Source organism: Eubalaena glacialis, chromosome 14, assembly GCF_028564815.1.
Source record: "Eubalaena glacialis isolate mEubGla1 chromosome 14, mEubGla1.1.hap2.+ XY, whole genome shotgun sequence".
Lineage (NCBI taxonomy): Eukaryota > Metazoa > Chordata > Mammalia > Artiodactyla > Balaenidae > Eubalaena > Eubalaena glacialis.
Window position 1 is genome coordinate 45,811,004 of NC_083729.1, and position 17,897 is coordinate 45,828,900.

The 17,897-nt window shown below is 35.7% G+C and overlaps 2 protein-coding genes across 3 annotated transcripts in view; one reads left to right on the top strand and one right to left on the bottom strand.

Annotated features, from left to right (window-relative positions):
- ASB3 (ankyrin repeat and SOCS box containing 3) overlaps positions 1-17,897 on the bottom strand; it is a 93,408-nt gene that overhangs the window by 62,491 nt on the left and 13,020 nt on the right. The window lies entirely within an intron of this gene.
- Positions 8,971-15,941, top strand: CHAC2 (ChaC glutathione specific gamma-glutamylcyclotransferase 2). Of its 2 annotated transcripts, XM_061211386.1 has the most exons (3): positions 8,971-9,157; positions 13,926-13,961; positions 15,546-15,941. In XM_061211386.1, exons 1-3 carry the CDS (start codon positions 9,023-9,025, stop codon positions 15,939-15,941), a joined length of 567 nt encoding a protein of 188 aa, XP_061067369.1. In that variant the 5' UTR covers positions 8,971-9,022. The 2 variants fall into 2 exon arrangements, with proteins under 2 accessions (XP_061067369.1, XP_061067370.1); XM_061211387.1 differs by lacking the exon at positions 13,926-13,961.

A 17,897-nucleotide genomic window follows, 5' to 3' on the forward strand; every position in this document is an offset into this window, starting at 1 on the left:
TCAGGAGCAGCGGATTAAATCTCTACAACCAACTCGATGTACGCTGCATATGTGGAATACCTGAAGACATCGAATCATCCCAAAATTGAGAAAGAGGACTTTGGGAGCAACTGTAGACTTGGGGTTTCCTTTTAATTTGTTTCAGGTTTTATGTTTACCTTAGTTTAGTATTTAGAGTTTATTATCATTGGTAGATTTGTTTATTGATCTGGTTGCTCGCTCCTTTTTTTTTTTAATATATACATATATTTTTTTTTCCTTTTTCTCTTTTTGTGAGTGCGTATGTGTATGCTTCTTTGTCTGATTTTGTCTGTATAGCTTTGCTTTTACCATTTGTCCTAAAGTTCTATCTGTTTTTCGTTTTTTCCTTTTTTTTAAGTATAGTTTTTAGTGCTTGCTATCATTGGTAGATTTGTTTTTTGGTTTGGTTGCTCTCTTCTTTCTCTTTTCTCTTTTTATTACTTTTTAATTTTCATTTTTAATAATTTTTAAATTTTTTACTTTAATAACTTCATTTTATTTTATTTTTTTATTTCTTTCTTTTTTTCTCCCTCTTCTTCTGAGCCATGTGGCTGACAGGGTCCTGGTGCTCCCACAGGGTGTCAGGCCTGTGCCTCTGAGGTGGGAGAGCCAAGTTCAGGATATTGGTCCACCAGAGACCTCCTGGCTCCAAGTAATATCAAACAGTGAAAGCTCTCCCAGAGATCTCCATCTCAACACTAACACCCAGCTCCACTCAACGACCAGCAAGCTACAGTGCTGGACACCCTATGCCAAGCAACTAGCAAGACAGGAACACAACCCCACCCATTAACAGACAGGCTACCTAAAATCATAATAAGGTCACAGACACCCCAAAACACACCACCAGACATTGTCCTGCCCACCAGAAAGACAAGATCCAGCCTCATCCACCAGAAAACAGGCACTAGTCCCCTGAACCAGGAAGCCTACACAACCCACTGAATCAACCTTAGCCACTGGGGGCAGATGCCAAAAACAATAGGAACTACGAACCTGCAGCCAGCGAAAAGGAGAACCCAAACACAGTAAGTTAAGCAAAATGAGAAGACAGAGAAAGACACAGCAGATGAAGGAGCAAGGTAAAAACCCACCAGACCAAACAAATGAAGAGGAAATAGGCAGTCTACCTGAAAAAGAATTCAGAGTAATGATAGTAGAGATGATCCAAAATCTTGGAAATAGAATGGAGAAAATACAAGAAACGTCTAACAAGGACCTAGAAGAACTAAAGAGCAAAGAAACAATGATGAACAACACAATAAATGAAATTAAAAATTCTCTAGAAGGAATCAATAGCAGAATGACTGAGGCAGAAGAACAGATAAGTGACCTGGAAGATAAAATAGTGGAAATAACTACCACAGAGCAGAATAAAGAAAAAGAATGAAAAGAATTGAGGACAGTCTCAGAGACCTCTGGGACAACATTAAATGCACCAACATTCGAATTATAGGGTTCTGAGAAAAACAAGAGAAAAAGAAAGTGACTGAGAAAATATTTGAAGAGATTATAGTTGAAAACTTCCCTAATATGGGAACGGAAATAGTCAATAAAGTCCAGGAAGCGCAGAGAGTCGCATACAGGATAAATCCAAGGAGAAACACACCAAGACACATATTAATCAAACTATCAAAAATTAAATACAAAGAAAAAATATTAGAAGCAGCAAGGGAAAAACAACAAATAACATACAACAGAATCCCCATAAGGTTAACAGCTGATCTTTCAACAGAAACTCTGCAAGCCAGAAGGGAATGGCAGGACATATTTAAAGTGATGAAAGGGGAAAACCTACAACCAAGATTACTCTACCCAGCTAGGATCTCATTCAGATTCAACAGAGAAATTAAAACCTTTACCAACAAGCAAAAGCTAAGAGAATTCAGCACCACCAAACCAGCTTCACAACAAATGCTAAAGGAACTTCTCTAGGCAGGAAACACAAGAGAAGGAAAAGACCTACAATAACAAACCCAAAACAATTAAGAAAATGGTCATAGGAACATACATATTGATAATTACCTTAAATTTAAATGGATTAAATGCTCCAACCAAAAGACACAGACTGGCTGAATGGATAGAAAAACTGGCTGAATGGATAAAAAAGACTGGCTGAATGGATAAAAAAGACTGGCTGAATGGATAAAAAAAAGTCTTAAAGACTGTTAAAGAGACAAAGAAGGACACTACATAATGATTAAGGGATCAATCCAATAAGAAGATATAACAATTGTAAATATTTACGCACCCAACATAGGAGCACCTCAATACATAAGGCAAATGCTAACAGCCATAAAAGAGGAAATCGACAGTAACACCATCATAGTAGGGGACTTTAACACCCCACTTTCACCAATAACCGATCAACCAAGATGAAAATAAATAAGGAAACACAAGCTTTAAATGATACATTATACAAGATGGACCTAATTGATATTTATAGGATATTCCATCCCAAAACAACAGAATACACTTTCTTCTCAAGTGCTCATGGAACATTCTCCAGGATAGATCATATCTTGGGTCACAAATCAAGCCTTGCTAAATTTAAGAAAATTGAAATTGTATCAAGTATCTTTTCCGACCACAATGCTATTAGACTAGATATCAATTACAGGAAAAAACCTGTAAAAAATATAGACACATGGAGGGTACACAATACACTACTTAATAACCAAGAGGTCATTGAAGAAATCAAAGAGGAAATCAATAAATACCTAAAAACAAATGACAATGAAAACACAACGACCCAAAACCTATGGGATGCAGCAAAAGCACTTCTAAGAGGGAAGTTTATAGCAATACAATTCTACCTCAAGAAACAAGAAATATCTCAAATAAACAACCTAACCTTACATCTAAAGCAATTAGAAAAAGAATTTTAAAAACCCAAAGTTAGCAGAAGGAAAGAAATCAAAAAGATCAGATCAGAAATAAATGAAAAATAAATGAAGGAAATGGCAAAGATCAATAAAACTAAAAGCTGGTTCTTTGAGAAGATAAACAAAATTGATAAACCATTAGCCAGACTCATCAAGAATAAAAGGGAGAAGACCCAAATCTATAGAATTAGAAATGAAAACGGAGAAGTAACAACTGACACTGCAGAAATACAAAGGATCATGAGAGATTACTACAAGCAACTATATGCCAATAAAATGTACAACCTGGAAGAAATGGACAAATTCTTAGAAAAGCACAACCTTCCGAGACTGAACCAGGAAGAAATAGAAAATATAAACAGACCAATCACAAGCACTGAAATTGAGACTGTGATTAAAAATCTTCCAACAAACAAGAGTCCTGGACTAGATGGCTTCACAGGCAAATTCTATCAAACATTTAGAGAAGAGCTAACACCTATCCTTCTCAAACTCTTCCAAAATATAGCAGAGGGAGGAACACTCTCAAACTCATTCTACAAGGCAACGTCATCACCCTGATACCAAAACCAGACAAAGATGTCACAAAGAAAGAAAACTACAGGCCAATATCACTGATGAACATAGATGCAAAAATCCTCAATAAAATACTAGCAAACAGAATCCAACAGCACATTAAAAGGATCATACGCCATAATCAAGTGGAGTTTATCCCAAGAATACAAGGATTCTTCAATATATGCAAATCAATCAATGTGATACATCATATTAACAAACTGAAGGAGTAAACCATATGATCATCTCAACAGATGCAGAAAAGCTTTTGACAAAATTCAACACTCATTTATGATAAAAACCCTCCAGAAAGTAGGCATAGAGGGAACTTACCTCAACATAATAAAGGCCATATATGACAAACCCACAGCCAACATCGTTCTCAATGGTGAAAAACTGAAAGCATTTCCTCTAAGATCAGGAACAAGACAAGGCTGTGCACTCCCACCACTAGTATTCAACATAGTTTTGGAAGTTTTAGCCACAGCAGTCAGAGATGAAAAAGAAATAAAAGGAATCCAAATTGGTAAAGAAAAAGTAAAGCTGTCACTGTTTGCAGATGACATGATACTATACACAGAGAATCCTAAAGATGCTGCCGGAAAACTACTAGAGCTGATCAATGAATTTGGTAAAGTAGCAGGATACAAAATTAATGCACAGAAATCTGTTGCATTCCTATAAACTAATGATGACAAATCTGAAAGAGAAATTAAGGAAACACTCCCATTTACCACTGCAACAAAAAGAATAAAATACCTAGGAATAAATCTACCTAAAGAGACAAAAGACCTGTATGCAGAAAACTATAAGACACTGATGAAAAAAATTAAAGATAATACCAACAGATGGAAAGATATACCACATTCTTGGACTGGAAGAATCAACATTGTGAAAATGACTATACAACCCAAAGCAATCTACAGATTCAATGCAATCCCTATCAAACTACCACTGGCATTCTTCACAGAACTAGAACAAAAAATTTCACAATTTGTATGGAAACACAAGACCCCAAATAGCCAAAGCAATCTTGAGAAAGAAAAATGGAGCTGGAGGAATCAGGTTCCCGGACTTCAGACTATACTACAAAGCTAGAGCAATCAAGACAGTATGGTACTGGCACAAAAACAGAAATATAGATCAACGGAACAGGATAGAAAGCCCAGAGATAAACCCACGCACATATGGTCACCTTATTTTTGATAAAGGAGTCAAGAATATACAATGGAGAAAAGACAGCCTCTTCAGTAAGTGGTGCTGGGAAAATTGGACAGCTACATGTAAAAGAATGAAATTAAAAAGCTCCTTAACACCATATACAAAAATAAACTAAAAATGGATTAGAGACCTAAATGTAAGGCCAGACACTATAAAACTCTTAGAGGAAAACATAGGCAGAACACTCTATGACATAAATCACAGAACACTATGACATAAAAGCAAGATCCTTTTTGACCCACCTCCTAGAGAAATAGAAATAAAAACAAAAATAAACACATGAGACCTAATGAAACTTAAATGCTTTTGCACAGCAAAGGAAACCATAAACAAGACAAAAAGACAACCCTCAGAATGGGAAAAAATATTTGCAAATGAAGCAACTGACAAAGGATTAATCTCCAAAATTTACAAGCAGCTCATGCAGCTCAATATCCAAAAAACAAACAACCCAATCCAAAAATGGGCAGAAAACCTAAATAGACATTTCTCCAAAGAAGATATACAGATTGCCAACAAACACATGAAAGGATGCTCAACATCACTAATCATTAGAGAAATGCAAATCAAAACTACAATGAGATATCACCTCACACCGGTCAGAATGGCCATCATCAAAAAAATCTACAAACAATAAATGCTGGAGAGGGTGTGGAGAAAAGGGAACCCTCTTGCACTGTTGGTGGGAATGTAAATTGATACAGCCACTATGGAGAACAGTATGGAGGTTCCTTAAACAACTACAAATAGAACTACCATATGACCCAGCAATCCCACTACTGGGCATATATCCTGAGAAAACCATAATTCAAAAAGAGTCATGTACCACAATGTTCACCGCAGCATTATGTACAATAGCCAGGACATGGAAGCAACCTAAGTGTCCATTGACAGATGAATGGATAAAGAAGATGTGGCACATATATACAATGGAATGTTACTCAGCCATAAAAAGAAACGAAACTGAGTTATTTGTAGTGAAGTGGATGGACCTAAAGTCTGTCATACAGAGTGAAGTAAGTCAGAAAGAGAAAAACAAATACCATATGCTAACACATATATATGGAACCTAAAAAAAAAATGGTTCCGAAGAACCTAGGGGCAGGACAGGAATAAAGATGCACACGTAGAGAATGGACTTGAGGACACGGGGAGGGGGAAGGGTAAGCTGGGACGAAGTGAGAGAGTGGCATGGACTTATATATACTACCAAATGTAAAACAGCTAGCTAGTGGGAAGCAGCTGCAAAGCACAGGGAGCTCAGCTTGTGCTTTGTGACCACCTAGAGGGGTGGGATAGGGAGGGTGGGAGGGAGACGCAAGGGGGAGGAGATATGGGGATGTAGGTATATGTATAGCTGATTCACTTTGTTATAAAGCAGAAAGTAACACACCATTGTGAAGCAATTATACTCTAATAAAGATGTTAAAATAAATAAATAAAAATTTTTTGGATGTCTTAAAAAAAAAAGATGACATAGACACAGATTCTATCTCAAGTCATGTACTGTCCCACAGAAATGATAAATATATGTGATTCAAAATAGCAGAAAGTGCCATAAGAGAAGTACAGATAAGGAGCCATGAGTAGTCAAAGAAGGGGAAAACTACTTCAACTTGGTGAGAGATATGAGCTGTGCCTAAAAGATAAGGGAGGCTGTGACAATGAGATAACATGTAAAAGAGCATTTCTTGGGCAGAAGAAAAAATATAACCAAAATTATGGAAATGAACAAGCAAGGGTGAGTAAGGTTCAGTGAATAATGGAAACAATTTACTTTGGAAGGAGGATTAGGTAAAAAAAGAATAGTAGAAAAATGAGGTTACAGAGGTAGCCAAACTATGGAGAATCTTGAATGCTAAGCTGTACATTTTTGAATATATTACTTTTAGCCAAGGCAATTACATCCAAATTTCACAAAAAAGAACAAATCCCACATTTTAGGTCTATTTATAAGCATATTCATCTAATAGAAGAAAACTTTTTTTCTACATAGGAAAACCACACACAAACAGACATACAAGAATACTATTCCAAAGACATGAAAAACAACTTCAAGTAAAAACAGATAAGAATACCCTTCTAAATTTTACTGGGTTTTCTCACAGTTACAAATAATGTTAACAGATCCAGATTAATACACAATAATCTGAAAAAATTAACAGAACTGGATAATATCTTTGCGCTTAAGGGAAAGAGAAGCCAAAAGAAATGTACTATAATAGCAGGATCGTTCTCTTCAACCTTTAATATCAACTAGTCAACATGAATAAACTGTTAAGATCTCCCTTAATAAAACCTCCCTATGTTCTAGACTAAAAAAGAGAGTACGGAGTCAAACAACAAAATAAATACAATGTAATAACAAATATGTATGATACATAAACCTCAGCTAGACCTGAACTGGTAAACAAAATATCAGCTACAAAAATCAATTTTCAGGCAATTAAGGAAATTTGAACATGGAATAGATATTTGATGATGTAATTATCGCTAGTATTCTTAGATGTGATAATGGCATTGTGGTTATCAGGAAAATGTCCTTATTCTTAGAAGTATTTAGCAGTGAAGTCACAGCACATGCAGCTTATTTCAAAGGTTTTAGATTTAAAAGTATATAAAGAGAAAAAGAGTAAAGCAACTATGGCATAATGTTAATTATTGGACCCATGTGGAGAGTACATAAATGGTCACCATATTCTTTTTTTCTAACTTTTCTGTATGTTTGAAATTTTTCAAAAAATTTGGGGGGGAACTAACCATTCCAGGCAATGTGAAACCACAGCTTGGAAAAAGTTAAAAAACCTGGTTATTCTTTTTTTTATATATAAATTTATTTATTTTATTTATTTTATTTTTGGCTGCGTGGGTCTTCGTTGCTGTGCACAGGCTTTTCTCCAGCTGCAGGGAGCGGGGGCTACTCTTCATTGCAGGTTCACGGGGCTTCTCATAGCAGTGGCTTCTCTTGTTGTGGAGCATGGGCTCTAGGCGCACGGGCTTCAGTAGTTGTGGCACGTGGGCTCAGTAGTTGTGGCTCGCAGGCTTTAGAGCGCAGGCTCAGTAGTTGTGACTCACGAGCTTAGTTGCTCCGCAGTACGTGGTATCTTCCCCGACCAGGGCTCGAACCCGTGTTCCCTGCATTAGCAGGCAGATTCTTAACCACTGTGCCACCAGGGAAGCCCAGACCTGATTATTCTTAAATTAAGTTTTTCTTTGTGACATTTTCCTGCTTATTTCTTAAGAGCATAAATAATACTCCTTGAACCTGGATGTTCTAGCATTCTTTTATAAAGCTAAAGACTATGAAACAGAAATCCTCAAGAAAGAATAATCATTTGTTAAGGCTTCTGCTTTCACATACAGAAACACTGCATTGATGGTCCAAGTGAGCTTCCTAAACAGTATTTTGGAGCAGTAGCTCTAACCTTCAGATCAAAACATTTTTTAGGATACTTGACCTGTTGGATAAACTCATGAAAGCTATTTAATTTCTCCCCAGAAAAATGTACACAGATCCCAAATCTTGTATACAATTTCAGGAGGTCTCATATATGGCTTCCAAAGCCTATACACGAGCTAAAAACCTTTGCCTACTCTTTTCTGAGTGACTCCTGAGAATACTAAAGATGAATAAGGTCGTTTCACGCAGAAAATTTAAATATGCAAGCAATTTTTGTTGAAATAATATTCAACAGTAGCTCTTCTACAGGCACAAAACTTCTGTAGTAAATTTTCCGCTTCTATTCGACAGGTAGAAAGATTTTTTTAAATGTAAAAATACAGAATACACTCCCTGCAAATCCAGTTTTCAAACCATAACAAAATGTCTTTCTACGTACCAACTGCGGTACCAATAAACAGCTCGTCTCCGTATCTAGACCACACCAGCCACGATTCCCACCCTCTCTCCTCTCTTTCCTCTCCGCATTCGAAAAACAGTAGACAGTTCCAATCTTAGACCCACAAATCCCATAAAAGGATTGTGGGTATTGTAGTCCTCTGACCACGCGCACCTCAGGAAAGACAGGGTGATTTACAGAGGCTGCTGAAAAATCCATTGCTTAGTTCAGAGGAAGTCAATGCATCCAGATACCCTAAGCAAGCAAAATAATAATAATAATAACGTTGACTGAGCTGGAGTAGGCAAACATTCTTCGAACTGCAAGTCCCAGTGTTCTTTGCGTTCCCAAGCGGGGAGTGCAGATTTTGCGCCTGCGCAGCCAGTTTCTTGCGTCCGGAAAGCTGTAGTCCCTGCCTGCAGCTCAGAGACCACGCCGCGGGGACAGCCGCCACCGCTACAGCTGCTGCTGCCGCCACCAAGGAGGAAGAGCAAGGGAAGGATGTGGGTTTTTGGTTACGGGTCTCTCATCTGGAAGGTGGACTTCCCCTATCAGGACAAGGTGGTTGGATATATCTCAGGCTACAGCAGGCGCTTCTGGCAGGGCAGCATCGACCACCGCGGGGTTCCTGGCAAGGTGAGGCGCCAACCAGTCCCCCACACTTACTGACCCCGGCGCACTGCTCCCCAACTCCTGGCCCAGCTCTGCGGGACTTACACCCCAACGGCCGAGTAAACTCATGGAATAGTTTATAATGCTGCTACCTCTCTCTGTGCACCTTCCTCGGCCACCTGCCCCCGACTCTCTCTCAAACCAAAGGCAGTCTTTCCGAAGCCGCTTGACATGCTGGTGGTAGGTAGTTCTTGAAGAAGAAGAAACGTGGGCGTAAACTCGCACAAGGCTAACGTGCTGGGAGGGGACCCCATCTCTTGGCAACTACTGCCCCCCACAAAAAGGTGGGAAGATAAACCTTCCTGTCACCACGGAGTTGAAATACTAAAATCAACTAGCAAATTCAGCTTTTTAGCAATTAAGTTTATTGGCATTTCTGCATTCTGCCAGGCTTTGACTGGTCTGAGTTTAAACGTGCATGTTATTTCTGGGTTTTTTTAGTATCTTTCCAAAGGTTTTATTTTATGACACCTAAGGTCACAGAAGAACTAGTTTCCAAAATTACCTTACTTTGATCACGTTGGTTGTCCGGTACTTCCCAAGTTAAGTGAGTCCCGCTTTGTTACCTAAATAGCAAAGTACCAATACTATATGCAGCATTATTTTAATGTTTTTTTTCTCAGTGGTTCTCCTCTAAATTATAAATGCAAAATGTAAGTTCTTTGATCCATTTTTCAGTCAGCTATGCAGAGACATTTATCTTAAAATACGTGAAGAGAGAGAGTAACAGCTCACTGCTTATGCAAATCAGCCTCGTTTTGGCTGCAAAACAACTAATCCATAAGGAAAACTAAATTTTGAGTAACTGATAATTTGGATAAGTTGAACACTTATTATATTTAACCTAACTTTTAGAAGAGTACAAAGTGTTTAATTGCTTACATATTCTCTAAAATACTCAGAGTCATATGAGCTTGATTACCACTTTTTTAAAAAAGAAGTTAATATTGGCTCAAAAGCACAATATCTAAAATGCTAGAAATCAGATGTAGCAAGAGATTGAGGTTAATTCCAAAGAAATACCTGTAGTCTTGCATCATGGAAAAGGGAAGAGAGGAAGGCTGTAGTTTGCACCTGCTCATCAATGAGACATAGGATGAAAATCACAAAAAGTTAGAAGCTGTTCTACCTCAACTAGAGTTGGTGAATTAAGAATTTGGCTTTAAGGTAGACAGATGACTTGAAAACAGAGGAGTGATTTACCACAAATGCACATTTACAGGCCAACAGAAACTTCATGGCCAAGGTATCTCCAAGAGTGTTATAAAATAATATTTAAGACTTTAAAGAACTAAGTTAAATAAAATGCCTTTTGAGTTGTCAGATATGAGCACTTAAAACTGCCATTCTGAAGAAGAATGCCTTAACCCAGGCTTCAATTTCAATGACCAAGTATTAATTACTTACGAACACGGTTATATAGCATATTTTACTACTCTAGTCTCAACCAAAATGTTTGTTTGTTACACAGCATGAGTTCTGTACACTGTCAAAACAAACTGATGGTAAGAAATTGTCATGCCAATACAACAGTTCATGAGTCTTTAAAAAAGAAGGTAGCTATAAAAGCCGATATCTCTCTTTTTACTTAAATATACTAAAATATAGGGCAGGAAATTTGGGGGAAAAAACTGCAATGGCTAATAGTTTGATACCTACTTTCATTTAAAGAATCCATCCTAGCATATTAAAGGAAAGCCTAAGGCACTAAACATTTTCTAAATATAATGTTCTATTAAGAAAACTGGAAAGAACATTATCTTACTTCACATTTTTTATTATAATGGATCACCAGACTTTTATAAATATTAACTGTCTGACAAGAATATAAAAGGCTACAGAAATATCTAGCAAATTAGAATAACGTAAATGCTATATAGGACTATGTTTTTTACAGCAACATATGCTCCTAGTGAGCATATGATCGTTACATATGAAACGTGATATTATTAAACAAATGTTGGACTCATTTCCACATACTGCAATGTGACATTTGTAGGAAAAATACCAAACTTACTTCCTTTACTAAATTATGCTTTCTTTTTAGCTTCATTTAACTTTAGTATCTTCCTAAGTTTAATTAAGCATCTCATTTATTTCTAACAAAACTGGCCAGTTCTCATCAAATTAAGGATTTATTTAAATGTGAAAAAATTTTCATATCAGAAAGAATATATTTCAATTTCAAAAAGAGAAAACATTTTAACACAAGAGATAATCATGAATATTTACTAAATCCCTCACTTTTCTAGATGTAGATCAGAAACATTACTCATTACCCAATGAAAGCAACCATCATGACTCATATTTCACAGCATACTCCAATCCCATTCAGCTTCCAAGACCCCTTCTTCAGTTTCAATATCCCCAAAAAACATTTAAGTGCATTTACAAATTTACATTGTTTCCCAATAATATATTTTATTTTAGGGACAACAGCTTAAATTTTAGAAAATATTTCTGAGTAAATATATCAGTAGTGCCAATAGTCCATGTCTGTTTCATCCATAAGCAGTCACAGGGACAAATCTATTTTCCCTTAATGACTCCCTATATATGCTCTTTGTTTTCTGTTTCAATTGCCACCACCTACATCCAGGACTTCACTACCTCTCCTCCTTTCAACAATTACTACTGAGTACTCACATGTAAGTGGGAGACACCTGTGCAAACAACAATACCTGATAAGTGCTATAAGGGAAATGAATAAAAGGAGCAATGAGAGTTTAGAAGGAGCTGCTGCAAAGTCGTCTGGGCAGCCAAGCCTTTATGGAGAGAGTGGTGGGAGGATATCCAAGGGATTCTAAAGAAGGAAAGGCATTCCACACTGGGAACTGGTATATCCAAAGATGTGAATGTCTGTAAAAGTTATAAATAATTCATTACAGCTTGAGAGGGAAAGTGGTAAGAAATGAGGTTTGTAGTTAACTCATGCAAAAGAATTTTTATTTTATCCTGTAGAATATTACAACCCTGAAAAATTCAAAGCACAGAAGTGAGTGGCCCAATTTTTGCACCAGAAAGTCCATCTAGGGCCAAGTAGAGAACAGTCTGGAGGCAGGCAGTGAAATCCCTAAGGAGGCAACTGAAGGATGAAGAGAAACCAGATTCAGAAGATAATCAGAAGATAGAGCTACCAAGAATTGGTGACTAGTCTGGTGAAAGGGGAAGCAAGGAAAGGTGGAGTGCACGGTCTACCTCCTTCGCACTTGAACGTGCATACTATATACTTATGCACGGTCTACCTCCTTCGCACTTGAACATGCATACTATATACTTTACCACACCCATCTTCCCAAAGCACTTCTTTTATCATGCCAGTCACCGACTACTCAAGTGCTACAGTAGCTCTTCATTTCCTATTTCTCCCAAATTTCAATGGCTTCTTCTTTTCCATTGTCCCCAGTTTCAACTCCAATCTCAAATCTGACTCTATCCTATTTCTCCAGTTATGTTTCTGAATCATCTTCCATACATGGAGGACCCTCTGCTAAAGTCAGACACTTGGCCTGGTGTAATCCTGCTTCTAGACCCTCACTCATAAATCATGAGTCACAGTGCCCTTTTGCCAGAATTTTGTCTTTCTTTCTGACCACCCAAGACTCAGAATTCTTACTGCACTTAATAAATAGTATACATCATAGCCCTTAAGTATTCTCTACCTATTTCACATGTTAAGTTCATATTCCAGAATTACAATATAAGCTCTTGAAAGCAGGAATCAAGGTTTTATCTTCTCTACAGCACAGAACAGGTATTCAATAAATAGCTTCATATTCACTTTGATATTGAAGGTAACATGGCAATAGCTACATGACCCACAGCAATATATGTATCCTTACTTTAGCATTATGTTAAATAGAAAACAAGTCAAATATAAATGTCCAACAATACAAGAATGTTTAAATTATAGTTCATTGACAGTAGAATATTATGCAACTATTGAAATGGATGAGGAGACAAACAGGAAAATATAATTAAATAAAAAACATAATCCAAAATTCCACGCATTCCGTGATTACGAATTATCTATACAAATGGACAAAGACTAGAAGGAAATAGCAACAAGGATGACACAAGTATCTGAATGATGTAAGCTCACTATGTGCCACACAATAGGCATACAAGTAGGTAAAATTGTGACTTACAAGTCAACTTTCTCACTAATCATAACATGTCAGTAGACACAGACTTTGGCACCAGGTAGGAATTGTATTTGAAAAAAAAAAAAAATGCAAATTCTTAGACTGCTCTATACCTACAGAATCAGGAACTACCTCCAGGTAATTCTGATCTACACTTAAGTTTGAGAACCACTTCCCTATAGGAAAGCACCCTGGATTCCTCAGTGAAACTATAGCAATCTTTTTTTCCTAAAGAGAAAAAAGTGATCAGAACATTTATTTATAATTGCTTCTTCCTTTTGCTTTTCATTTTAGATGAGCCTTAGTTACATGTGTGTGTTTTTTAATATATCCATTCTAAGTGAACATAATATACCTATTATAGACAAATTAAAGAGAATCTTTTAGAAAGGCCAAGATAATTTGGATAAGGTAGACTCTCTTAATTCATTTTAAAATTTATCATAAAAAATAAGTACTTTTGAAAAAGTGCTTACTATGAGCAAACAAAGTTAAAATATTCCATGTCAACAGTAAGTTGCTAATGCTCAGTTATTGAACTTTAATTCGGGAAAAAAAAATTTTTTTTTTTTACTTTTTTAAAACAGCCTGGAAGAGTTGTGACTCTTGTTGAAGATCCTGCGGTATGGTATAATTATTCTTTTTTGTATAGTCTTTAATCATAAAATGTTAAGATGTTTCTCAGTTTTAATAATCAATGAAATTTTATTAGCAGTCATCACAGACAATTTGAACTACACTGAGTCTAGAATTCCTCTCTGTATTTGTTGTATTTCTTTTCATCTGTTGGGAAAAGCTGGAATACAGAATTCAAGGTAGACAACAAAAAACCAATGGCATATAGTCTCATTTTTCCTTTCTCGATGAGTTTATTGACTGAGAATTTTGTGGTCTCCTTTGAAATTAATGGAGCCCGCCCTCAGACAGACTACCACTAAGAATCAAATGAAACCCTAAAGCTTTCCTCACATTTGCTAGTATTCTAATATTTCAGCAAAAATCCCAGTCATGAACTATCACTTTCTTTACTGCCTAATTTTATCAAGAGCACAAGAGGTTTTTTAAAAAGTTTAGAGCACTAGAAAACTTTTATTTACCTGGTAGTTGTCTGTTTCTTAAATATTTTCAATCATTTTACTGAGATCCAAATTTTATATTATGAAGTTAAATATTTAACTTTAGAAAGGACTTTGATATATAAAATCAAGCAGCTAGCAACAGCAGATGAATGGTGAAATTATGAAACACTTTCATAACTTACATTATGGAAAAGCATCTATAAAAATGGCTTCAAACTGGTAAGTAAAACTCCTAATTAGAGTTAATAAAACCACTTTGTTTCTATAGAATGTTAATTTATTCAAGATGCTTAGCAACCTAAAGTTTAATAATCAAGTTAATAATTAAAGGTTGTCAAGAAACTAGAAAATTTGTGTTACAAACTATAAATCTTGCTTATATCACAGATATTTTATTAATACTACAAAGAATCTTTGCAGCTGAAGTACACTGCTTTTACTGACACTGTTCATGGGCTCTCTTGACAAAGAGGTTGCCATTTAGTATTCTGGATGGAGTAATTTACAAAGGATATTTGAAAGTTTAGGCAGTGAAGAAATGAACAAATAAATGAACCTATCGCCTTTATAGTTGATTACTTTATTACAGAGCTTTTAAAATACAGAACACTTTCTGCAAATAAGGGAACACCTAATATATAAGTGATGCTCAACTCCAGCTGAAGGGGGTTGAGGGTCAAACCCCTCCCAGCCAGCACGCCAACATATATCCAGACAGCCCTGAAGTAGGCTTCAGGGTGGCTACAACACTCCCTGAAGCAGTTTGGAAACTACTGCCCCTATACCATCAGTGAAATGTTTATGGATTTAAAGCTTTAGAACTATATTTAATGACTAAATGAAGACCTGGTATTTTAATTTCAGTCCCATTAGTTAAAAGACATAATTTGAAAAACTTAAAACAAAGATAAATATCCTGGTATACAAGGAAATCATTTATTCAGATTGAAGAATGTAAAATGCTGATTTCCTTTACTGTTTAGTATATACCTGTTCGGTGCACATTAAGTGAAGCAAAACTGCACTGATTTCTAAGAATATACAAGATATTTTCTTACATCATAATATATCTTCACCTATTTTAACCCTGTAAAAACTAAATAATATATTCTTTTCATTTTTCAACAGGGTTGTGTATGGGGTGTTGCTTACAGACTGCCAGTAGGAAAGGAAGAAGAAGTAAAAGCATACCTTGACTTCAGAGAGAAAGGAGGCTACAGGACCACAACAGTCATTTTTTATCCAAAAGATTCCACAACAGAACCATTCACTGTGTTGCTATATATTGGAACATGTGATAATCCTAACTATCTTGGTCCTGCACCTCTAGAAGACATTGCTGAACAAATTTTTAATGCAGCTGGTCCAAGTGGAAAAAATACAGAATATCTTTTTGAACTTGCAAATTCTGTTAGAAGCCTTGTGCCAGAAGATGCAGATGAGCATCTTTTCTCTTTGGAAAAATTAGTAAAGGAACGTTTAGAAGGAAAACAGAACTTCAATTGCTTAAAAAGACCTAACTGACTTTTCCAAACAAGCAGAGCTTTTAGTCTTCAGAGAACAGCACAATGGCATTATGATTTGTAAATGTGTTTACTTGAAAATCTTAGTTGTCTTTAATGTTGTAGTCAAGATATCATCTAAATTTATAGTTTAATTGCAAGTGGCCTGAAACACATACATATTCAAGATATTGGGGTATAGTTAAAGAAAAAATTTGTTTCAATAATATAATGATTTACCAGCTATGTGATATTAAATACTTGCTCATGAGAAGTGAGTTCTTTAGAAAAATACAATGAAGGACTCAGTTCAGAACTTGTTTTTATGTGAATAAATATAATTCTGTTACTTCATATCACAGTACTATTTTGAAGTTGTAGAGAATTAAACCAAAAGACCAGTAAATATAATAAGGTTATACCTTCAATATATTCCCATACATCAACTCTGTCTGTAATCATGGTTTAAAATAAATAAGCTTAAAGTAACATGTAATTAGAAACGTATGGTAATATAGACAAGATTTGGGCCTTGAATGTCAATCTCCTTATTTAGGTATTAAATGAAATCCTTTCCAATTTAAGCCAAAAAATAGCATTTTAATATAAAAATTTCCTTGGAATTATAATGTACTATACCTCTCCATTTTTGAATAAATGTATTTTACTACATGGAAAAAACCCTTTCAGCTAGAAAAGCACAAATTATACAAATCATGTCTACTAACAATGTAGTCTAGTCTGTCACTCACTTTGTATTAATCTTATACTGAAACTTAAAAAAAACAAAGATGGGCTATCTGATATTACAAATTAACAAACATATAATGAAAGTTTGCTGTTTGAAATGGTGTTTAGAATTGTAATTTTTTAAAGTAAGAAGTGGCATTACCTGATCATTTGCTACACAGCTTTTTTTTTCCTTCTTACATCTTGTCACCTAAAGGTATCCACTAAATAGTGCTGATGATGCTACTCAAGTAGGAAACATATATGTGCATTATTAACTCATATAAAAGTAACTTTGATTCAAACTAATCAGATTATTTCTTATTATAGGTGATATCCTTCTCAACAGGACATATAGTCTCTCTGATATATAGTCAACATGAAAAGAATTTCAGTATCACATTAAGTCTAATGTGAAACTAATAATTAGTACAGAAGTTTTTCATGTAAAATAAAATAAAGCTGTCCTACATAGTAGGAACAGTAGTCCTTTTCAGGTGTTTTAAAATCTGTTAACACATTACTTGATAATTTACTCAGCTACATAACTATTTTAAATATTTTCCAAAATTTTCAATATTAGTTTTCTAGAAGGCATTTCACTTGTCCTGTACAACAGGAAGAATACTAACATTCATTAATGAATACCTCATAAGGATGTACTAGGCACTATACATACAGAATCATCCTCTGAGCATGTTTCCATAGTAACTTGCACACAATTACACATCTAGTAAGCAGCAGAAGTCCATGTCTCTGCTAAAGCACAAGATCTTTCTACAATATATTTAAAAATCCACTTGAATTTAACTGTCTTTACTAACCTACATCTCTTTTTCAAGAGGTAAACAACATTTAACTTTTTCTGTAATGACATAGTACGTGACTTGTTACATAGAGATGTTAATTTTGATAGATGCATACAGATTTCCACAAATATAATGAGCCTATCCAAGATTCACATGCCATAGCTCAGAATCACATAGGTGTATTCAGAGATCCAGCCTTAGTGACTCTTCTACCATATAATATATAATTATGTTATGAAATATCAAGGGAGAGGGATTACTCTGGGTTCCCCATTTATGTGTCTTTCTAGACTCTCAGTTAGAAGTTAACTAGAAAATACACATGTGGTATACCATCAACATTTATAGGGAAGCCATGATCCAAAGAGCCCAGGGACAGGGACCTTCATTTTCACTGGGATGGAGAGAAACTTGACTAAAATGGAGAAGATAAACAATAC